The 24,776-nt window shown below is 37.0% G+C and overlaps 2 protein-coding genes across 14 annotated transcripts in view; one reads left to right on the plus strand and one right to left on the minus strand.

Moving 5' to 3' along the window:
• The window catches only part of ATM (ATM serine/threonine kinase), a 116,514-nt gene extending 108,613 nt beyond the window's left edge, over nucleotides 1-7,901 (plus strand). For all 5 annotated transcript variants that reach the window (XM_077893335.1, XM_077893334.1, XM_077893336.1 and 2 more), the window contains 3 exons: nucleotides 295-358; nucleotides 5,085-5,221; nucleotides 5,337-7,901. In XM_077893335.1, the coding sequence (XP_077749461.1) occupies nucleotides 295-358; nucleotides 5,085-5,221; nucleotides 5,337-5,520 (385 nt within the window). In that variant the 3' untranslated portion in view covers nucleotides 5,521-7,901. The remainder of the gene's footprint in view (nucleotides 1-294; nucleotides 359-5,084; nucleotides 5,222-5,336) is intronic.
• A 13,381-nt stretch (nucleotides 7,902-21,282) lies between these two features.
• C3H11orf65 (chromosome 3 C11orf65 homolog) overlaps nucleotides 21,283-24,776 on the minus strand; it is a 60,316-nt gene continuing 56,822 nt past the window's right edge. For all 9 annotated transcript variants that reach the window (XM_077893348.1, XM_077893352.1, XM_077893347.1 and 6 more), the window contains 2 exons: nucleotides 24,011-24,066; nucleotides 21,283-21,686 (listed from right to left, as the gene is read on the minus strand). In XM_077893348.1, the coding sequence (XP_077749474.1) occupies nucleotides 21,583-21,686; nucleotides 24,011-24,066 (160 nt within the window). In that variant the 3' untranslated portion in view covers nucleotides 21,283-21,582. The remainder of the gene's footprint in view (nucleotides 21,687-24,010; nucleotides 24,067-24,776) is intronic.

A 24,776-nucleotide genomic window follows, 5' to 3' on the forward strand; every position in this document is an offset into this window, starting at 1 on the left:
CCCAGCATTGGTCCATGTGTTCAGCTTTTAATAGAGTAAATTCTAGGCAAAGTGAACTAACTATTACCACAATGACTGAAGTGTTTCATAGTAGTACCATGTTATTCTTCTAAATGCTTAGCATACATTCACATAGATATTTATATTCCTCTCAAAAACATTTATTGAAACCACAGTCTGCCTAGTACTGTGCTCTTTGCGATGTTAATTTGGGAATTATTAACAAGAGTAGTCTCGGCACAGTATACATGAATATGTTAGAAACATAACAAAATCCATATTTTGTGTTCGTAGATGCTGTGAGAAAACCATGGAGGTTATGAGAAGCTCTCAGGAAACCCTGTTAACCATTGTGGAGGTAAAGTGTATTATAAGGAAGTCCTTATTTCTCTGTCATTACATTGTGTGTGTTGTTAGGATATCACTGATTTGGGTAGCCCTAGTGGCTCAGCGGTTTAGTGCTGCTTTCAGCCCGGGCATGATCCTGGAGACCCAGGATCGAGTCCCATGTTGAGCTCCCTGCATGGAGCCTGCTTCTCCCTCTACCTGTGTCTCTGCCTCTTTCTGTGTGTGTGTGTCATGAATAAATAAATAAGTCTTTTAAAAAAAAAAAGGATATCACTGATTTGAGGATTTAATGTGGTGGGACAATGCTGGGCAGCTGGAGGGAGGAGGGTATGCACACTGGTCAATAGTGGTTGAGAAACGACTCCAGTCCTCAAGTTTCCAGGCATTTTATAGCATTATAAGTCATCTCTAATGCTTAATTCATAAATCAGCACTATGACATATTAGCTCTTTCCTATGGCATTACCTGCTTTCAGAATGGTTTCCATTAGGGTGTTGAGAGAAATCAGGAAGTTATATCTCCTTTGCCTCTGCCCCAGGTTCAGAACATTTTATCACAGCTTCATGTGGGTCAGGCAGAAGGAGAAGGAGGAACACCAGATTTCCAGTCCTGAATGACATTAGCTCTACCCAGGGGAGAATTCTGTATGTACAGCAGTGATTTAGCACCCTGGTAAAGAGTATGTGGGGCAAGAGACCAGTAGTGTTTCCTCCACAGGGAAATGTCAGAGGTGGAGCACAGGTGAGCCTCCCTCACTTACAGCCCTTTAGCCTTTATTCCTTTAACCTGGTGCTACTGTACCGGCTGTACTTTAATATCACCGTACAGCTTGAAAGAAATTCTGATGCTGACCATATTCAAACCATACTTCTGGGGATGGGGCAGGACCGTTTGTGATTTTTTTTTTAAAGCTATTGACATCTAATGGGTGGAGGCCAGAGATGTACCCTGTAGTGCATAGGACAGTCCCTGCAACAATAAAGTATTCAGCCCAAAAGTGTTAGTAGTGCCAGGGCCAAGAAACCCTGCTGTAGCTTAACCAGTCTCTGTTCCTTTATTGTTTTCATTCAGCCACTTCTGTTCTGATAGTAAGACTAGTGTCCATTTTTTAAAGTACTCTGGTTCTTCCTTGATTTCAAAATTTGCAAATATGACTCCTCTAAACAGAAGTCCTAGGGTTTAGAATAATTTGTGTTGTTTCTCTGCTGAAATCCTTCTAATTATAGAAGCCTCCATTCCTTTTCATTAATTGATTAATAAGATGTACCTCCCTGTGGGTTCAAACTGAAGCAACCATCAACCTCATATGGACTGCTATATGCAGACCCTACCTGCAAACCTAATGGTAACCACAAATCCAAAACCATTAATAGACATGCAAAGAATAAAGAGAAAGGAGTTCAAGTGTATCACTAAAGAAAGCCAGTAAGCCATGAAAGAGAGAAAAGAAAGGGTCAGAGAAAAACTACAAAATAACCATAAAACAAGTAACAAAATGGCAATAAATACATAACTATCAAGAATTAGTTTGAATGTGAATGGACTACATATTCCAATCAAAGGACAGGGTGATGGAATGGACAAAAAGACAAGACCCATCCATATGCTGTATACAGGAGACTCATCTCAGACCCAAAGACACCTGCAGATCGAAAGTGAGGGGATGGAGAACCATCTGCCATGCTAATGGATGTCAAAAGAAAGCTGGAGTAGCAATACTTAGACAAAATAGACTTTAAAACAAAGACTGTAATAACACACAATGTAATAATAATGGGGACAGTCCAACATGAAGATATAACAATTGTAAACATTTATGCCTGCGACACTGGAGCAGCCAGATACATAAAACAGTTAATAACAAACGTAAGGAACCAATCAATAGTAATACAATAATAGTGGGAGACTTTAACACCCATCTTACATTGATGGACCAATCTTTTCAAACAGAAAATCGGCAAGGAAACAGTGGCTTTGCATAACCAACTGGACCAGATAGACTTAACAGATATATTCAAAACATTCCACCTTAAAATACTAGAATCCACATGGAACATTCTTCAGAATAGATCACACAACAAGTCTCACCAAATTCAAAAGGATTGAGGTCATACTGTGCATCTTTTCTGACCACAATGATACGAAACAAAAAGTCAACCAAAAGAAAAAATCTGGAAAAGACCACAAATACATGAGGGTTAAATAACATACTACCAAACATTGAATGAGTCAACCAAGAAATCAAAGATATCAAAAAGTACATGGAAACAAATAAAAATGAAAACACAGTGGTCCAAAATCTTGTGATGCAGCAAAAGCAGTTTTAAGAGGGAAGTTTTTAGCAATACAGGCCTACCTTAAGAAGCAAGAAAAATCCCAAATAACCTAACCTTACACCTAAAAGAACTAGAAAAAGTACAAACAAAACCCATACCAGTGGACAGAAGGAGATAATAAAATTAAGAGCAGAAATAAATAGAAACTAAAAAACAATAAAAAAAAAAATGAAACCAGGAGCTGGTCCTTTGAAAAGATCAACAAAATTGATAAACCTCTAGCAAAATTTATCAAAAAAAAAAAGAAGAATCAAAATCACAAATGAAAGAGGAGAAATAACAATCAGCACCACAGAAATACAGTTATAAGAAAATACTATAAAAACTATGGCAATGAATTAGACAACCTGGAAGAAATGGATAAATTCCTAGAAACATGTAACTTACCAAAACTAAAGCAGGAAGAAGTAAAAAATTTGGACAGACTAATTGATTGCCAGCAAGAAATGTTGGGAGTTGTTTTGATTACTGATTCAAATAAAAGTCCAGGACCAGATGGCTTCAGAAGCGAATTCTACTGAACATGTAAAGAAGAATTAATACCTATTCTCATATTTAAAAAAAAAAAAAAAATAATAATACCTATTCTCAAACTATCCCAAAAAATAGATAAAGAAGGGAAACTTCCAGACTCATTTTATGAGGCCAGTATCACCCTGACACTGAAACCAGGTAAGTAGAACATAAAAAAGAGAACTACAGGCCAATATCTCTGATGAATATAGATGCAGAAACCTTCAACAAAATACCAGCAAACCAAATCCAACATTACATTAAAAAAATCATTCACCATGGTCAAGTGGGATTTACTCCTGGTTGCAGGGTGGTTTGGTATTTGCAAATCAAGCAACCTGTTACAATATGTTTTTGTTTAAAGATTTTTATTTATTTATTCATGAAAGACACACAGAGAGGCAGAGACATGGGCAGAGGAAGAAGCAGGCTCCATGCAGGGAGCCCAATGCGGGTCGATCCCAGGTCTCCAGGATCATGCCCTGGGCTGAAGGCAGGCTCTAAACCACTGAGCCACCCAGGGATCCCAAATATGTTGATAAGAGAAAGGATAAAAAGCATATTATAATTTCAATAGGTGCTTAAAAAGCATTAAATGACAAAGTAGACATCCATTCATGATAAAAGCCCTCAACAAAGTAGGTTTAGAAGGAACATACTTCAACATCATAAAGGCTTGATATAAAAAACCCTCAGCAAACATCATCCTCAGTGGGGAAAAACAGAGCTTTTCCTGTAAGGTCAGGAACAACACAAGGATGTCCACTCTCACCACTTTTATTCAACATAGTACCAGCCTCAGCAATCAGACAACAACAACAAAAATAATAAAAGGCATCCAAATTGGTAAGAAAGAAGTAAAACTGCCACTATTTGCAGATGACATGATACCAAAAATAGGAAACCCAGAATATCCCACCAAAAAACTACTAGGGCTGATAAATGAGTTAAGTCACAGGCTACAAGATCAATGTGCAGAAATCTGTTGCAGATTAGCAGAATATTCCACCATGACAGAATTGTAACACTTCTTGCTGCTGCCTTTTCTGTTTTCTCAGTACTTCTGTAAGCTGGGACTGTAAAGTCCCTTTGAGCATTACATGTTTCATTCATAGGGGTGTACTGCATCAGCACTATCAAGTCTGCTCATCTGTTTCATGCTGCCTCAGGCAATGCCCAGGGCCCTTAAAAATGTGGCGGGCTCTGACTTTGAATATCTGTGGTTTGTGCATAAGTTCAAGGGTTCCTGTGTAACTCCAGTTGGGCACTGACATGGCTTTACAGTTCAGAGATCCAGACCAGCTTCACCCACAAAAGGGAACTTGGGTTTTGAGGAGGTTTCAATAAAATATACCTTTTGTTTTTTTCCCAGTGGAATTTGGAACTAATTGAGAGAAAAAGAAAAAAGCCTTAAGAATAGACACCAGAATGTTAGCTTTATTACTGGTAAAATTATTGGAGAACATGGTGTAGGAGTGAAGCTCAAACAGGCTTGCTGGTGCAGTCCAGCTCCCACACGTGATCTGTCTGTTCAGCCCACCTGAGGGAGAGATGGGGCAGGCACAGGTGAAGAGGAAGAGAGCTAGAAGGAAGGAAGTGTTCTTGTCTCTCTTTAATAGAGGAGTTTCACCCAGTCAGGAAACAGCTTAAGGGATGTCACCACCCCCAACCACAGAGGAAGAATGGATTCAGAATGGGATCAAAGGCCCAGAGCACTAGCCTAGCACAGTTTCCCCCACAAGGGAACAGGAAGTGCCTGCGATGGGTCTTCCCTGTCCCATGTCACCTGCCATTTGACTGGCCTCTGTACTGTTTTTCACGCTGGTTCCTCTTTGAGTACCTCATCAGAAAGCACGTTGTTCTTCTAACACATATGTTCTGTCTAGGTTCTCCTGTACGACCCCCTGTTTGACTGGACTATGAATCCTCTGAAAGCTTTGTATTTACAGCAGAGGCTGGAGGATGACACTGAGCTCCACTCCACTCCCAGTGGAGATGACCAGGAATGCAAACGCAGTCTCAGGTGAGCAGATTTTCCTGTTGCTAAAGCCCAAGGCCCTTTAGCCTGTCCCACCTCACTACCACCTGTGTGTTTGTCACTAGTCCCACCTCACTACCACCTGTGTGTTTGTCCTTAGTGACAGTGACCAGAGTTTCAACAAAGTAGCAGAGCGTGTCTTGATGAGATTACAGGAGAAACTGAAAGGAGTGGAAGAAGGAACGGTGCTCAGTGTGGGGGGACAGGTGAATCTGCTCATACAGCAAGCTATGGACCCCAAAAATCTCAGCCGACTTTTCCCAGGATGGAAAGCGTGGGTATGATGCAGTATATGGATTTCCCTGCAGTTCCACTTTTAAAAAATGATATTGTGGCCTTCGTTTTTAACCCATCCAACAGACTTTGTATAGGTACAAATATTTAAGTGAACTATTTACTGTGTTTTAAAAAAATGTTTAATACTTGACTCAGTCACCTCAAGAGAACTTGACAGTCTCAAGGAAAATCTTTTCTCTCAGCTTTTAGAAATAAGTGTCATTCATGCTGTACTTCTACCTAACCATTTGGTTTTTCTTCTCAAGTATGTACTACTGTTGTTCTCAGTAGAATCACTGACAGACTTTAGCTGAAAATGGAAGCAACTGGAGGAGAGAACATGAATTTAGTATGAATTAGGAGAAAGAAAGAAACTGCTGGTTTGAGGTAGATTTTTAATTAACACTTGTTTCCCAGATATTATGTATGAATGATGTTATTTGGTATTAATTTATAAAAGGAAGAAAAAGCTTTAAAATTGTAAGCATTTATGTATCATGGTAGAACTACATTAAAAATAAGGAATGTTGAAAGCAAATTAGTACTTAAATATTTTCAGTAAGATTTCCCAGTGTTACTGAATAATGAAGTTGTTACATTATGGAGAACAAATTTCTAAGACACAGTACAGTTTCTATTTTAAAAATGTATATTGGAACTTCTCATTCTATTCTGTATCTTTTAAAACCCTTCTGTGCTTTCTGTTTTCCTCTCTCTGTATGAATTCTCTTGTCAGCTATGTATAATCTCCTTTTTAGACTGTTTATCGTGTTTCTTTTTTCAAAAATTACTTTTCAGGGTGCCTGTGTGGCTCAGGTGGTTAAGCCTCTGCCTTCCACTCAGGTCATGATCTTGGGGTCCTGGGATCAAGCCCCACATGGGGCTCCCTGCTCAGCGGGGAGTTCTGCTTTTCCCTCTACCCCTCCCCCTCCTCGGTCGTGCTCTCTCTCTCTAATAAGTAAAATCTTTTAAAAAGATTGTTTTTCATTTCTATCTATGTATCATTTTTCAGATCTGGCTATTGATTTATAACATCTAGTTTTTTTTTTAACTTTTCCATTTTTTATGTCACTAATCATTTTACATATCCCTATCTTACAGTCTAACAGCTCTATATTAAATCAAATTCCTATTGTTTGTATCTGTTGAATTTTATATTTGGTGGAATGTTTATCCACATATTTCATAATTTTGGAAGATGAACTTCAGCAAGGCTTTCTCTGTGGGCATTTTGAGTGGCCTGGAATAATTCATTCCAGATAAGGTTTCTGGAGAACTCTTCTTAAAATTACTAGTTTACATTTCAAATTACAAACTTACCTTGATGTATCTTTTTCTGCACACTGTCTAAATGAAGATTTGGTATATATAGGAAGTTTGATTACAGTAGTGAATAAAGGGATTGTAATAAACTTAAAATGTCTTTACGAAAACCTTGAAGTTTTTGTGGATGGAATAAGAAATTATTAGCTAGATTAGACAGGATAGACATATAAACTTGTAGCTAAAATTCTTGCTAGTTGATATATACAATTGAATGGCATCATTAATGTACTTATCATCCAGGAGGTATGCCATAATTTTCCTGTCCTGTTTCGAATATTCTTCATAATGGTTTTGCAAAGTTTGCCAAGTTTGCAGATAACAAAGTTAGGAGGAATAGCTGATTCACAGTTAATAGAATTCAGCTTCTCAAAGATTCCGACAGGAATGCTGTCTAGAAACAAATAGATATTTAAAATATTAATTATACAATTATACAAATTATACAATTATACAATTTGTTGTATGCTGGATGCCTGACCTACAATACAATACATGCAGCATACCATGGGAGATTAGTGATAGTACTCTAGTTTACAGCCGGAGAAAGTGAAGTTTAGACCAGAATATAGTGAATTGAAGGTATAAGTGTAATGCGGACAAAGAAACCAGGCTTTACCAGTTGTTCGGTACAAACCTAGTAGAGCAGCTCATAGAAAGGCTAGTAGATCATTGACTGAACAGTTTTGTCTGAATTAAGGGAGGTCATCACCCTGCTACCACTCTGTGCTGGTCATACCACCTCAAGTTGTCTCCTTCTAGTGTACATTTACAAATATGCACTTAGAAGTGCTGAAGATTTATACATGTTATAAAGGAAATAAAAGCAAAGAGGAAGAACTTTGGATTTCTTATTTGTAGTCAGCAATTCTTTAAAAAAGTAGAAAGTATACTGACCTGAAACATAAAAGTATGTGCCATTTCAAATATTTCGTTTGCACTTTAATGAAATTATGTATTTTCTGTAGATTTATTTTAGTACCATTTAATGTATTTCTTTACTATACTGTTACCAGAATCCAGTTACGCTATTCCCTGTTTTTGAATAAATAATCCTGAAAGAAAATACATGTTAAATAAGACTTATTTATTTTATTCAGATGTTTGAGTGTTCTGTGTACCAGTCCCAGGGCTAGTTCCCAGGGAGACAGTGGTGAGTGAGGCAGAACAGCCGACCCTTAAAGAGTTCCAGGCTGGGGCAGGCACATAGCTTCCTGTCCAGTGGCAACTAGGAAGATGCACAGATCCAGTCTGGTAGCCTGTGTGTCTGTCCAAATAGCCTGCTTGTTTTCCTTAATTACCCCATTACAGAACGGCAAATAAATGTTCCATGTTTGGGCCCAGACAGTGATCTAGTTGACATTTCTAAAGTCTCAAAGATACATCCTGGAGGGACGCCTGGGTGGCTCAGTGGTTGAGCATCTGCCTTTGGCTCAGGGCGTGATCCTGGAGTTAAGGGATCAAATCCCACATTGGGCTTCTGCGAGGAGTCTGCTTCTCCCTCTGCCTATGTCTCTGCCTTCTCTCTGCGTCTCTCATGAATAAATAAATAAAATCTTTAACAACAACAAAAAAAGGTACATCCTGGAATAAGACAAATACAAAGGTCCCGATATCCTAAATGTGAGGTTGGCATTCCATAATATTTATCATTTTTTAAAATAAATCAATCCTTCAGAGTTTTGGGCTCTCATTTCTGAAAAAAATGAATTTTGCACAAATACCATAGAGTCAGTTTCTAAGGTATAGCATCATGTAAAAATGTATACTTTGTACACTTATGTACAGCCTGTGACGCTAATGCAGTGGTTCTCAACCAGGGGTGATGGTGCTTCCTGACTGCCCACCCTCACAGAAGACATTTCAGAATGTCTAGAGACACTTTGTTGTCACTGGCGTGGTGAGAGCATGGGACACTGACATTATTGCAGGTAATGGTCAACATTTCCAAACTGGGACAGAAAGAAGCATGTAGGAGAGAAACAGTCATGATTATACTTGGCTCTTCCCATGCTGTGAGTGTGTTCACTGCTGGTCTACAACTAATGTGTGGGTCACTATTTTTTACTTATGGTAAAATACACATAATTTTGCCATCCTTACACTATTTTTAAGTGTACAATTCAGTAGTCTTCCATGCATTCTCATTGCCGTGTAACTCACCTTCACTCTTCACCTCGCAAAACTGAAATCGTATTACCATTCCACAACTTCCCGTTCTCCCTTCCAGTTGGCCTGTAGCAACCACCATTCTATTTTCTGTCCCTAGCTACCTCCTGTAAGTAAAATCATACAATATTTGTGTTTTTGTGACTGGCTTATTTCATTAACATAATGTCCTTAAGGTTCATTCATGTTGTATGTCAGAATTTCCTTCCTTTATAAAGACTGAATATTCCATTATATGTATATACTACCATTTTGCTTACATTTATCCATTGATGGACACTTGGGTTATTTTCCCCTTTTGGCTATTTTGAGTAATGCTGCTATGAATATGGCTACATAGACATCCCTTACTATACCAAAAGTGGGATTGCTGGATCACATGGTAATTATATTTTTTATTTTTATTTTTATTTATTTATTTTTATATTTTTTATTTTTTAAGAAACCACGATGCTGTTTTCCAGAGCAGTTATACCAGTTTATATTCATCTCACCAGTGCACAAGGATTCCAATTTATCTACATCCTCAATTCCTGTTATTTTCTGGGTTGTTTTTGTTTTTATTGTAGCTATCCTAATGGGTATGGCTAAGTCACTCTTATCAGTAATAGAAGTAAACTTTATATAAATCCTATGAGTGCTATTGCAGGAATACAGACTCAAGCCCTGACCCTGACCCCTGACCGTAGCTCTAACCCTAACCCCAGCAGAAGTCAGGGGTTTTATTCTCTGAAGAGGTCTGAACTGCAGGATACCAGGTACACACCCTAATCCCTAACCATTACCATAACCTTAATCCTCAGGAGGTCTCTAAAACTGCAAAATACCAGGTATTTACCCTACCCGTGATCCTAGAGCTGAGAGAGCAAAGAGAAGAAATGTTTTAGAAGCAAAATAATGTCCTTCAACTGACAATTTTGAAACCAGATTCTGAGTAGTGTTAACTTTGCTAGTGGATTTTAATGTTAGCTTATTTGAAAACTATCCCCAAATGTTCCCTGGTGGTATATATATAATGTTTGAATATCCACTGTAGACTTATAAATCTTTGTAAGTATTGCTAAACAATATTTTTAAAAAATAATATTTATTTATTTAGAGATAGCATGAGCAGAGGGAGAATCTTAGACTCCATGTTGGGTGCAGAGCCTGACATGGGGCTCGGTCTCATGACCCTGGTGTTATGACCTGAGCCAAAATCAAAGAATTGGATGTTTAACTGACTGAGCCACCCAGGCATCCCTAAACTTAATATTTTTTAAACAACTTTTTTAAGGTGTGCATAATTATACGAGTTGGAAATATTTTAAGAAAAAAATTGTAATCAGTCAACTGGTTACAATTTTGTTTAAAGACATTGTAGTGTAAACCCAACATGGAAAGTGGATTTCATAAGCCTCTCCAACATATTCATGCTATGATTAAACACAATTAAAATAATCCTGATGAATCAATGCCTCTACTTCTAAGGAAGAAATAACACCAGTGCTACTCAAACACTTCCTGATATTAACAACAGCCCATTTAATGAGGCCTGCATTACCTTTATATCAAAAATTAAAAGTTACAAGAAAACTGTTAAGACCAGTATCATGGACACAATGCATATATTAATTAGTAAATCAATTCCATCAGTATATTAAAAAAAAAAACCAGTACATTGTGACCAAATGACATTATTCCAGAAATATCAGGGTGGTCTAATATTTGAAAATCAATGTTAATAAAGTAACAAAAACCATATCACATCAATAGATCCAGAAAAAGCATGTGACAAATTCAACATTTATGATAAAAATTTACCAAACTAGGAATAAAAGGAACATTTTCAACTTGAGAAAGGACATCTATGAAAAGCTCACAGTTCACATCATACTTAACAGTGAAAAACTTAATGTTTTCCCCCTAAGATCTTATGAGAAACAAGGCAAGGATGCCAGCCACTCTTGCCAGTTTTATTCAACAATGTACTGGAGTTTGTGCCCATGCAATAGAGCAAAGAGAAAGAAAAGATAGTTTGAAAGGAAGTACAATTATCTTCCATTTGCAAATGACATGATCATCTATGTAGAAAATCCTCAAGATTCTATATATTAAAAAGTCTAGAACTAGTGAGTTTAACAAGATCACATGATAAAGGTCAATATACAAAACAATATTTCTGAATACCAATGTCAAAGTGTCCAGACTAGGCCCAAGATGGATCACTTACTCTACATCCCACACCAGCAAACCAAAAGAGTTCAGTCTATGCTCAGCTCTCCCAGAAGAGGAACACCCAGACCAACCAATTAGTACTTGCATGCTCAGCTTAAGTTACTTAACCGAGTCCCAAGTCTTCTCTTTTCTCCATATATGAAAAGTAATCCTATTTTAACCAATTAAATGCCCAGTATAACTTCCTTGTTCCTGTTCACCTTGGTCTATGAAACCTCTTGCTTTGTAAGAAGCTCCTTTCTATTTTCTAGACTGGATGCTTCCCAATTCATCAATCACTAAATGAAAGCCAATTATATCAAGTAATATCTGTAAAAATTTCCTTTATCAAATAGTTTGAAATTGATATAAAAATAATTAAAATTAACAATATAAAAGTGAAATAGCTGGCATAATTTTAATAAAATATGTGAAGTTCCTATACACTGAAATTTATAAAATATTGAGAAAGCAAAGGCCTAAATATATACAGAAAGATGTACTATGTTCATGGATTGGGAGACTCAATATTGTTAAGATAGCAATTCTCCCCAAATTGATACATATATAGAATCAATGTAATCCAGTCAAATACAAGCAAGATTTTTCCTTTTTTTTCTTTTGGAACTTAAAATCTATGTAGAAATTCAAAGGAATTAGGAGAAGCCAAAACAATTTTGAAAAAGAAAAAAGATTGAAAGACTTTAAATAAAGCCATAGTAACAAATACAAGGTAGTATTACCATAAAGATGAGATACACAGATTAGTGGAGCAGGATAAGGAATCCAAGAACAGACTCTCATATATGACTAATTAATTTTCAGCAAAGGCTCTAAGATAATTTAATTGGTAAAAGATAGTATTTGCAACAATAAAAAAGTGCATATCCATATGCAAACCCTCCCCACCCCAACACATCTCAGATCTCTCCCACTATATACAATAACTAACTTGAACTGGATGATATACCTGAATGTGAGAGCTAAAACTATAAGATTTGCATAAGAACTCCTTTGTGATCTTGGTTTAAGAAAAGATTTCATAGAGAAGACATTAAAGCATTGGCCATAAAAGAAAAAATTGTAATCTGGACTTTATTAAAATGAAAACCTTTTTCTCCTTAAAAGACATCAGGAAAATGAAAACACAGCCACAGCTGCCAAACCAGTATCAGATAAAGGATTTGTTTTTAGAGCATATTTTTTTAAAAACCTTTTAACAAAATAAGGAAATAATCTAATTTGAAATTGCCAAAGGATTTTAAAAGATACCTCACCAAAAAAGACATCCAAATGGGAAATAGACATATTAAAGAACCTTACATCCTAAGACATTTAGGAAATGCAAACTAAAATCACAATGAGATGCCATTCATTATACATCCACTAGAACAGCTAAAATTAAAACATCTGACAACACCAAGTGACAAAATACAAGTGGAACAAAAACTTGTGCTGGTGGAAATGCAAAATGGTACAGCCACTTTAAAAAATGGATTCTTAAAAAAAAAAAAAAAAATGGATTCTTGAGTTCAACTAGAGGGAAGATGCCAGAGCAGAGTAGGAGGATCTGGACTCACCTCATCCCACAGACACACCAAGGTAACAACTACATGTATTGCAACTAATTCTGAAAATGACCTGAGGATTGGCAGAACAGATTTACCACAGCTAGTCTTGGACAGAAGGTCACACTGAAAAAAGAAGGAGTGCTGGAGACAAGGTTGGGAGCTGCACCCCAACTCCACACCTCCACTTGAAGCAACTAACCAAAAACAGGTGGGACATCACTAGAAAGGAGAAGTGGGAGGATCAGACCCTACGCTGGGCACCCTTGGCAATGGAAACCATGCAAAGGAAATATGAGTCCCTATGACATCTGGCTTGAAAACCAGTGGGGCTTAACTCCAGTAAGTTTAAAAATCACTGGATCTTAACGTCAGAAGATTTAAATATCAGTAGGCTCCACTCTAGGAGAGTGTGAAGACAGTAAGAAATAGTCCTCACCTTAAAGAGCCAGCATACTAAATAACTGTCCAAGACACAGCACAGAAGAAGCAGTTAGAAAAGTGCCTGGGTCATACATGAAGGAGAACATGTGCCGAAGGGGCAGGGATCTGTAGATTTCTCCAGGAACAAAAGTGCTTGTAGGTGTCATTTTTCTCCCCTCCCCAGTTGAAACAGCCAGAACCTTGCAGGAGCCAATGCTAACACTATCTACCTGGCTTGCCCTGCTTCTCTGCTCCCCCTGCAGACCCAGCCTACCATGCCTGTCTACCCAAAGCAGCTTTGGCTCCCCCACACCCTGCAGGCAGCCCTGGCCAGGACCAGTACCACTCCTGCCCTGGGGAGTAAAGGAGATACCACGCCTAGCAGTGTGCCCCACAGAGATAAGAAATATACTAGATAAATCAGATCCAGAAATATACTGGATATATCATGCCACTCTCACTCCTGACCTGCAGAGTTTCTGCTAAAGAGTCAGTAGCAAGCATTTTGGGGTTTCTCTCATATATAATTGTTCTCTTTTCTCTTGCTGCTTTTAAGATTCTTATCATTACTTTTTGCCATTTTAATTTTTCTGTGTCTTGGTGTGAACCTCGTTGGGTTTATTGTTTTGGGGGCTCTCTGTGCCTCCTGGACCTGGATGTCTGTTTCCTTCCTCAGGTTAGGAAAGTTTTCAGCTATTATTTCTTCAAATAACTTTTGGCCCCCTTCTTTCTTATTTCTCCTTCTGGGATCCCTATAATGTGAATGTTATGTCTGATGATGTCCAGAACTCCTCTAACCTGATTTCATTTTTTATTCCTTATTTCTTTTGCTGTTCATCTTGGTTTCTTTCCTTTACCTTGTCTTCCAGATTGCTGATCTCTTCTTCTGCATCCTCTGATCTACTATTGATTCCTTCTAGTTTATCTTTCATTTCAGTTAAAGAATTTGTCAGCTCTGACTGGTTCTTTTTTATATTTACTGTCTATTGGTTAAAGTTCTCACTGAATTCATTCATTCTTTTCTCAAGTGCAGTGAGTATCTATAAGACCAGTATTTTGAGTAATTTATCCAGTATATTTCTCATCTCTGTGTCATGTAGCTGCTTTACTGTGATTGTGTCTTGTTTTTTCACTTGGGATATATTTCCCTGTCTCCTTTTGTCTGACTCTTTGTGATTGTTTTTGTGTATCAGGTAGGTCAGGTATGTCCTCTAGTCTTGAAAGTAATGGCCTTGTAAAGAGGAGGTCTTATCATGCCTATAGTACAATCCCTTGTATCTACCAGAATTGGATGCTCCAGGGGTGTCCCCTGTGTGGGCATGCACCTTCCCATTGTGGCTGAAACACAGTCGCCTCTAGGCCAGTCTGTTCCAATGACACAATATATCATGATTTGAAGTGCTGAAAGGAAAAAACCTACAACCAAGAATGCCCTACCCAACAAGGTAGAGATAAGAAGTTTCAAAAAAAAAAAGGCAAATAAGTTAATCACATTAAACCACCCTTACAAAAAATGTTAATGGGCATTCTCTAAGTGAAAAGAAAAGGTTATAGCTAAAAGAAAATGATGTAAGGAAAAATGTTACAGGTAAAAGGCAAACATACAGTAATGATAGTAATCACTCATAAAGCCAGTATGGAGGTTGAAACACAAAAATAATAAAATCAATTATGTCTACAAAAATTAGTCAACGGATACAGAACATAATAACATGTAAACTATGACATTATGGACATAAAACATGGAGGAAGCAATACAAATTTAGTGCTTCAACAATGTGTTCAAACTTAAGTGACCATCAACTTAATATATAGACTGCTCTCTATACAAAGGATAAGATGTTATATACAAAACTAATGGTAACCACAAACCAAAAAACAACAATAGATATACAAAACATAAAGAGGAAGTTACTGAAGCATATGCTAAAGAACCATCAAACCACAGGGGAAGAGGGGCACTTGGGTGGCTCAGTGGTTGAGTGTCTGCCTTTGGCTCAGGTCACAATCCTAGAGTCCTGGGATAGAATCCTACATAGGCTCCCCACAGGGTGCCTGGTTTTCCCTCTGCCTATGTCTCTGCCTCTCTTGCTGTGTCTCTCACGAATAAATAAATAAAATATTTTTTAAAAACCACAGGAAAAGAACCAAAGAACAAGAAACAGACTACAAAAATAACCATAAAACAATCAACAGAATGGCACTAAATAAACTTTAAATATAGGGGTACTTGGGGGACTCGGTTGGTTAAGCATCTACCTACAGCTCAGGTCATGATCCCAGGGGCCTGAGATCGAGCCCTGAATTGGGCTCCTTGTTCAGTGGGGAGTCTGCTTCTCTTCTCCTCCCTTTGCTCATGTGTGAGCTCTCTCTCTCTCTCTCTCTCCAAAATAAAGAAGATCTTAAAAAAAAATTTAAATGTAAATGGGCTAAATGCTCCAAACAAAAGACAGAGGATCACAGAATGGATAAAAAACAAGGAACTGCCCTCCTCACACCAAATAAGACTATCTATATGCTGCCTATAAGACATTACTTCAAACCTAAAGAGATATACAGATTGAAAGTAAAGGCATGGAAAAAAATATTCCATGCAAATAGAGGTGGAACAAAAACTGGGATATCAATACTTACACCAGAGAAGACAAATTTGTTTTTAAACCAAAGGCTATAACAAGAGACAAAGAAGGGCATTACATAATGATAATGGGATCAATCCAACAAGACTGATATATAAATAAATATACACTATAATTATCTATGCACCCAACATAGAAACACCTAAATACATAAAGCAAATAATAACAAAAAGAGAGACACAAGCAGTAATAGTAGGCAACTTAAACACCTCACTACATCAAGGGATAGATCATTCAGACAGAAAATCAACAAGGCAACTGTAGTTTTAAGTAACACATTAGGTCAGATGGACCTAACAGATGTGTATAGAACATTCCATCCAAACACAGCAGAATATACATTCTTTTCAACTGCACATGGAACATTCTCTAAGATCACATGTCAGGCCACAAAACAAATCTCAATAAATTTAAGAATATGAAATCATATCAAGCATCTTTCCTGACCACAATGGCATGAGTGTAGAAATTACAAGAAAAAATTTGGGAAAAAACACAGAGACATGGAGGCTAAACAACATGCTACTAAACAACCAATGGGTCAACAAAGAAATAAAGAGGAAACAAACAAAATACTATGGACACAAATTAAAATGAAAACACAATGTTCCAGAGCCTTTGAGACAGAGCAAAAAATAGTTCTAACAGGGAAGTTTATAATGATATAGGCCTAACTCAAGAGACAAGAAAAATCTCTCACAACCTATCTTACACTTAAAGGAACTAAAAAAAGAACAAACTAAGCCCAAAGCTAGTAGAAGGAAAACAGAAAGATTAGAATGGAAATAAATAGAGATTGAAAGAACAATAGAGGGGCACCGAGGTGGCTTAGTTGGTTAAATATCTGACTCTTGGTTTCGACTCAGGTCATGATCTCAGTGTCACAAGATAGAGCCTGGCATTGGACTCCACGGTCAGTGCGGAGTCTGCTTGAGATTTCCTCCCTTCCCCTCTGGCCCTTCCTTATACACACACACATGCACAAATAAATCTTTAAAAGAAATAAATAAAAGAAAAATAGAAAGGATCAATGATACAGGAGCTGGTTCTTTGAAAGGATAAACAAAATTAACAAATCTCAGTGAGAACTCAAAATCAGAAATGAAGAAAGAGACACCACATCAAGTACAAAGCATTATAAGAGAATATCATGGAAAATCATATGCCAACTGGACAACCTAGAAGAAATTAAATTCTTAGAAACATACAACCTTCTGATCTGAATCAGGAAGAACTAGAAAATTTGAACAAATGAGTTACCAGTAATGAAATTGAATCAGTAATCAAAAAATTCCCAATAAACAAAAGTCCTGAATCAGATGATTTCATAAATTCTACCAAACATTCAAAGAAGAATTAATACCTATTCTCAAACTACTTCAAAAAAAGGAAGAGAGGGAAAACTTCCAAATTCATTCTATGAAGCCAGCATTACCCTGATACCAAAACCAAAGACACTACAAAAAAAAGGAAAACTATAGGCCGGTATCTCTGATGAACATGGCTGCAAAAATCCTCAACAGAATATTAGCAAACTGAGTCTAACAATACATTAAAAGATCATTCACCACAATCAAGTAGGAATTATTCCAGGGATACAAAGGTGATACATAACTTTAACAAGAGGAAGAACAGAAACCACATTATCCTCTCAAAAGATACAGGTAAAGCATTTAGCAAAATACAACCTCTTTCATGATAAAAACTCTCAATGACATAAGTGGGAACATAGTTTATAAAGTTCATATATGAAAACCTCACAGCTAACATCATACTCCATGGTGAAAAACAGCTTTCCTTTTAGGATCAGGAACAAGACAAGAATGTCCACTCTCACCACTTTCATTTAACATAGTACTAGGAAGTCCTAGCTGCAGCAACCAGACAAGAAAAAGAAATAAAAGGCATCAAAACTGTAAGGAAGAAGTAAAACTGTCACTATTCACAGATGACATGATACTATATATATAGAGAAAACCTGAAAGACTCCGCCAAAAAGTGATTAGAACTCACAAATAAACTCAGTAAACTTGTAGGATACAAAACATGCAGAAATTTGTTGTGTTTCTATGCACCAATAACAAAGAAGCAGAAAGAGAAATTAAAGAGTTCAGTCTTATTCACAATTACACAAAATATAATAAAATACCTAGGAATAAACTTACCCAAGGAGGTGAAAGACCTGTACTCTGAAAACTGTAAGGCACTGAGAAATTGAGAACACCACAAAGAGAAAGATATACTGTGCTCGTAGATTGGAAGAATTAATATTGCTAAAATGTCCATACTACCCAGAGCAATCTACAGATTTAATGCAATCCCTATCAAAATACCAACAGCATTTTCTACAAAACTGGAACATATGATCCTAAAATTTGTATGGAATCACAAAAGATCCTGAATAGCCAAAGTAATCCTGAGAAAGAACTAAGCTGGAGGTATCACAGTCCCAGACTCCAAAATATACTATAAAGCTGTAGAAACCAAAATAGTATGGTATTAGCATAAATACATAGATCAATGGAACAGGATAAACAGCCCAGAAATAAACCCATGCCTATATGGTCAATTAATTTATGACAAAGGAGCTAAGAATATACAACAGGGAAAAGCCAGTCTCTTCAATAAATGGTGTTGGAGAAACTGGACATCTACATGCAAAAGAATGAAATGACCATGTTCCTACACCATACACAAAAAATAAGCTCAAAATGGATTATAGACCTATATGTAATATCTGAAACAGTAATATTCCTAGAAGAAAATATATGTCTAAGTAATCTCTTAGACATAAGCATTAACAATGTATTTCTGGATATGTCTTCTCAGGCAAAGGAAACAAAAACAAGAATAAATTACTGGGACTACAGCAAAACAAAAAGCACAGGAAAGGAAACTATCAACAAAACAAAAAGGCAAATCTGAATGGAAGAAGATATTTGCAAATGATATGCTAAAGGATTAATATCCAAAATACATAAAGCACTTATACAACTCAACACCAAAAACATAATCTGATTTTAAAATGGACACAAGACCTAAAAGACATTTTTCCAAAGAAAACATACAGATGGCTAACAGACATATAAAATGATATTCAATAACTAATCATCAGGGAACTATAAATCAAAACCACAATGAGATGCCACCTTCCTTACCCCTGTCAGAACAGCTAGGATTAAAAAGGTAAGAAATAATGTGTTGACAAGGATGTGGAGAAAAGGGAACCCTCAGGCATTCTTAGTGGGAATGTCAACTGGTACAGCCACTGTAGAAAACAATATGGAGGTTCTTCAAAAAATTAAAAATAGAATTATCATATGATCCAGTAATTCTACTGCTATTTACTCAAAGAAAACAAAAACATTAATTTGAAAAGAAATGTGTTTATTGCATGGGGATATATGCTGTTTATTGCAGCATTATTTACAATAACAAAATGTGATAAACAGATACAAAAACAAATATTACTTGGGCATAAAAAGGAATCTTGCCATTTGTGACAACATGGCTGGACACTGAGAGTATTATGCTAAGTGAAATAAGTCAAACACCATATAATTTCACTTATATGTGGAATCACAAAACTGTAAAACAAACAAAATAGTTTGTATTTATTATTTATTTATTTATTTATTTATTTACTTATTTATTTATTTATTTAAAGATTTTGTTTATTTATTCATGATAGACACAGAGAGACAGAGAGAGAGGCAGAGACACAGGCAGAGGGAGAAGCAGGCTCCATGCAGGGAGCCCGACGTGGGACTCGATCCCGGGACTCCAGGATCCCGGGACTCCAGGATCCGCCCTGGGTCAAAGGCAGGCCCTCAACCGCTAAGCTACCCAGGGATCCCCTAAAATAAACAGTTTATTTTATTTTATTTTTTTTAAATAAACAGTTTAAATACAGAGAACAAACTGGTGGTTGTCAGATGGGAGGTGAATGTGGTGGTGGGGGGGTTGGTCAAAATAGATGAAGTGGATTAAGGTGCACAAACTTCTAGTTATAAAATAAATAAGTCAAGGATATGAAAACTACAGCATAGGAAATATAGTCAATAATATCATAATAACGTTGAATGGTTACTACACTTTTCATGGTGAGCAATGGGTATTGGTGAGCATTCTATACACTGATAGAATCGTCAAATCAGTATCTTGTGTTCCTGAAACTAGTATAACATTGTATGTCAATTGTACTTCAATAATAAATATTTTTAAAAAGGAAAAACTAATTCTTAAAAAATTGTTTGCCTTATATTCCCCTCCCAGGTATTTCCCAAGAGAAATGAAAACATATGTCCCCACAAAGACTCCAACATAAATGTTCACAGCAGTTTCGTTCCTAATGATCCCAAACTGGAAACAATCCAATGTCCATCAATTGGTAATGGAGAAACAAACTATGGGATGGCCATACAACTGAATGATAATCATTAAAAAAGGAATGAACTACTGATAGAAGTGACAACAAGGGGAATCCCTGGGTAGCTCAGCAGTTTAGCGCCTGCCTTCAGCCCAGGGCGTGATCCTGGAGACCCGGGATCAAGTCCCACATCAGGCTCCTCGCATGGAGCCTGCTTCTCCCTCTGCCTGTGTCTCTGCCTCTCTCTCTCTCTCTCTCTGTCTTTCATGAATAAATAAATAAGATCTTAAAAAAAAGGTGACAAGAAGGTTGAATCTCAAAAGCATTATGCTAAAATGAAAGAAGCTAAACCAAAAAAGACTACATATAGAATGATTCCATTTATATGACATTCTAGCAAAGGCAGAACTGTAGTGATTGAAAGATCAGTGGTTCCAGGTCGTTTGGGTGAAGTGAGTGGATTGACTAAAAAAATGCCCAATTTAGGGTGATGGAAATAAATTATGTCTTGAATGTTATATTTACATGAATGTATACATTTGTCTAAACTCAAACAGAACACTCAAAATGGGAAAATGTTCATGTAAATTATATTTCAATAAATCTGTTTTTTCCTTAAATATATAGGTTCTCTGAGTGCTGGTTTTTTTTTTAAATATTTGAGGGTATAAGCCTCTAGTCTATTAAGATTATAGACAGATTATTTAAAGATACAGTGTAGAAAGTGTGATGATGAGTAGTAGCAAAGGATGCTTATGGGAACATAGAGTAATTCAAACTTAGAGTGTGGGAGACCTGGCAGGTACCTCCGCAGCTCTACTCCTCCCTCTGTGGAAGCTGAAATACAGATTTTTGCTTTTCTAGCTTCTTTAGCTAAGGGTCCCCCTGCAACCCAGTTTCATTGCAAGGATGCCAAAAGTGACGAGGGCTGGGCCTTCTGGTAGGGCTTTGGCTTTCCTGATAAAAGGAGAACTTGTTACATTACCCCTTTCCCTTTTTTTTAAATTGAAAAAAGAGCTCTGCCTGACATGATTGCACAAATAAAGAATGCTTCAAATAGAAGAAAAATCCACCTAAAGAGGGTTTTTTTTGTACCTAAATGTATTTATTTAAGCAGGATTGTTAGAATACAAGGAGTAATTTCTACATTTTCCATGACCATTGTATTCAGTCCAATGTCCTATTTCTCTTTAGGCTTCTTTACTTAATTGAGCTACATAGATTCTGTGCCAAGAGTTTATAAGTCATTCTGGTCAGAATAAACTATCTCTTGGCTATAACCAATAGAATCAGGGCTTGAAGGACTATAGCTCAGAAAAGTAGAGTACTTTATATTTATATTCCATAAGTGGAATCAGGCGTTAGTCTAGCATAATTTGGTTTTTAAAAAATATTTCCATATAAAGTATCTTCTGGTGTTCCCATTTTCTCCTCTGACATATCTGCATAGTCATATCTTTTTTTCTGTGCTTGCTCAAGTGTGAAACCTAGAGAGAAATGACAAATGTTTAGAAAGATGTTGGATATGATAAGGTATAGACTCATTCAATATGCCTCTACGTACCAGGCAAGGTCTCTTCTACATTCCTTCTTACCACTCTTAGAACAGATACCTTTATATCCTACTTAGCCATAAATGTTGCAAATTTCTTATTCATCTACTTTTCACTACCATCATTGTCCATCTCTACAAAAGGCTTTGCAGAACCTGGGTCTAAGGTTTGATCTACTACTAAGTAGCTGTATAATCTGGGGCAGGTTACCTAACCTCTCAATGTCCTCATCTGTAAAATGGGGATAATAATACTGGCACATACACAGCTCACAATTTCTATGAGAATTAAGTGTGAGGGTGCCTGTATAGAACCTAACATTTTATTAGTTTGGCACTTAGCTGGTGCTCCATAATTATTAGCTAACAGTTCTTTATTTACAAATGAAGAGAAGCCTTTTCTCTCCCTAGAGGTAAAAGCTCCAAATCTTCTCTAGATTTGATTTCCTCGTGCTTCTTGGAGAAATGGCACACAGTCTTTCCTCTTCTCCCATGGCCAAAGATCTCAGTGTGTCACCTTCCACTGACTGCACTGACAGTGCAAATCTCCACTACTTAAAATAGTTTTCACTTGATATTATGTCCCTTCCAATTGCCATGCTATAACTTTCCTTTTTTTTACAGTAATCTCTTAACTCAGTATTTACATTCTCTGCTTCAATTTTTGTACTTGTCATTCCTTTATATTCTTTTATCTGCAATTGGGAACCTACTACGTGCTACAAGTTGGGGATTCATATCAAACACCAAACCCCTCTGTCAGGTGAAGGTAGACCTAAAACTGTTCTCTAGAAGGCCATAAACTCCATTAAACCCCTCAAGTGGAAACCACAGAACATTTCTGAGGAATAGGCAAGAGGCTGGTGAGACAGGGTTCTGAATGAGGGGGAAAGCCTGATATGATAAGGGTGGAAGGGGAGCCAGAGCCAGAGCCAGGAGGCCATGATTAAGTTAGGACTATATTCCAAGTGCAGTAGAAAACTATCAGAAACAGCAGAGGTACTCATCTTTAGGAGTGTGGTTTCTAAAGCTAGCCTGCCTCCATTCAAATCCTATCCCTCGTAAGAAGTGACTGTGTGACCTTGAGCAAGTAATTTGGTATCTCTTTGTTTGCTTATCTATAAAATGAACCTTGTCTCATTGAGTTGTTCTGAAAATTAAAGGAATTAATTTTATAAAGCACTTTAAGACAGCACTTTCACATAGTAATTCCTTAAAAAGAGTTTGTTAAGTAAATGTTTTAACTGTACTGATTTAAATCTGTAAAAGATCACTATTGTGTGGGGAGTGCTTTGGATGATTGTCAGTTTGGAGGTGCTGGAGAAGCATAATGGACACATGGACTGTTGGGGTGGCCGTGAGTTGGGATAAGCAGACAGGTTAAGGCAAATGACAGCTAACATTTATGAGGACATGTTATTGCTAGGCACTATTCTCAGCTATTCACATGTATTATCTCTTATTACCTCACAATAACCTATGAGCTGGGTACTACTGTTATTCTAATTTTACAGATGAGGAAACTGAGCCAGTAATTTCTCCGATATCACACAGCCAAAATTCAAAACCATGCAGTCTGAATCAACACTCCACAAATGTAAACTCTCCACTTTACTGCCTCTCAGTGATGATCACAGGACAGAACCCATACACTCAGATTATACAATAACAATAATTAGGCTTGAGCTCTATTAGAATTATTGAAATTTCTAGGACATGAGAATATGCTTCCTCAACATGCTATCACTTTCAGCTTCTCAGTACTGTGGGCCACTGGCAGGACAAGTGACATAGAACCTAAAAAAAATATTTCTAACATGAAAAAAACCCCCACTTTTTAAAAAGTAGGCTGTACATGCCCAATGTGGGGCTTGAACTCATGACCTTGTGATCAGAAATCACATACTCTAACAACTGAGCCAGCTAGGTGCCCTTATTTCTAATATTTTGAGGCATTTATTTTGCCAAGTGAAGTTTGCTCATTAAAAATAATTACTGAAACCATGAGAGAAGTAACTTTTCAAAAGGAGGATTAATTTTTAAAACCATCTTATCCAACATAAATAAGACAGAAAATTTTCTTCTATTTCCAAATAACAGGCTTACATATCAAGGTAAAAATGACTTAGCAAATTCATTTATGTCTACATACTATGCAGGCTGCTGAAATGTTAGGTGCTTAGAAATGTGCACATGTGTGAAATGTGTCATTTTTGTTCACAAGGATTTCCCATAAAAGTATTGCTAAAAATCACCTACTTGTGAAGTTAGCTGAAGAGTTGCTTGTAGCAATTTCCTTCCAGTTGGCAATATACCTAAGCACATTATATGGGCATTCATTAAATTAAATCAACGTATTAGTAATAAATTGATTCATTAGTACATGTTAGACTACTTCTAAAATTCCACTTTCACTATGAAATCTTGGATTGATGGTGACAAATTCATAGGTCCAAATGTTTAATTCTCATGACTTCTCCATCTCCAACTAGCTCTCATGTATCTAAAGCAACCTCTAGGACAAGGAATTGGAGGAGGAATAAAAATGGTGCCTTCTATCATATTTGTGCCGTCTGATCTCCCTCCAGCATACCTCTTCTCATTTTATGCTGTTTCATTCCTGCAACATCATGTCCTCAGTTGAATGCATACTAAGATCTCAGCTAACTTCTTCTTTTTTTTTAATGATAGTCACACAGAGAGAGAGAGAGAGAGGCAGAGACACAGGCAGAGGGAGAAGCAGGCTCCACGCACCGGGAGCCCAACGTGGGATTCGATCCTGGGTCTCCAGGATCGCGCCCTGGGCCAAAGGCAGGTGCTAAACCGCTGCGCCACCCAGGGATCCCAGCTAACTTCTAAATTAAAATTACAAACAGGAAATTCTCTGGGAGGGAAAAAGTGAGGGGAAAACTACCACAATGAAACACTTTCTCCTTGGTTCTTGATTGTTGGACTTATGGTCTCTGACATATCAATGGAAATTTAAAGTGTATGCTTTATGATTATATTAGAGCAATGGTGCTAT

This window comes from Canis aureus, chromosome 3 (assembly GCF_053574225.1).
Source record: "Canis aureus isolate CA01 chromosome 3, VMU_Caureus_v.1.0, whole genome shotgun sequence".
Lineage (NCBI taxonomy): Eukaryota > Metazoa > Chordata > Mammalia > Carnivora > Canidae > Canis > Canis aureus.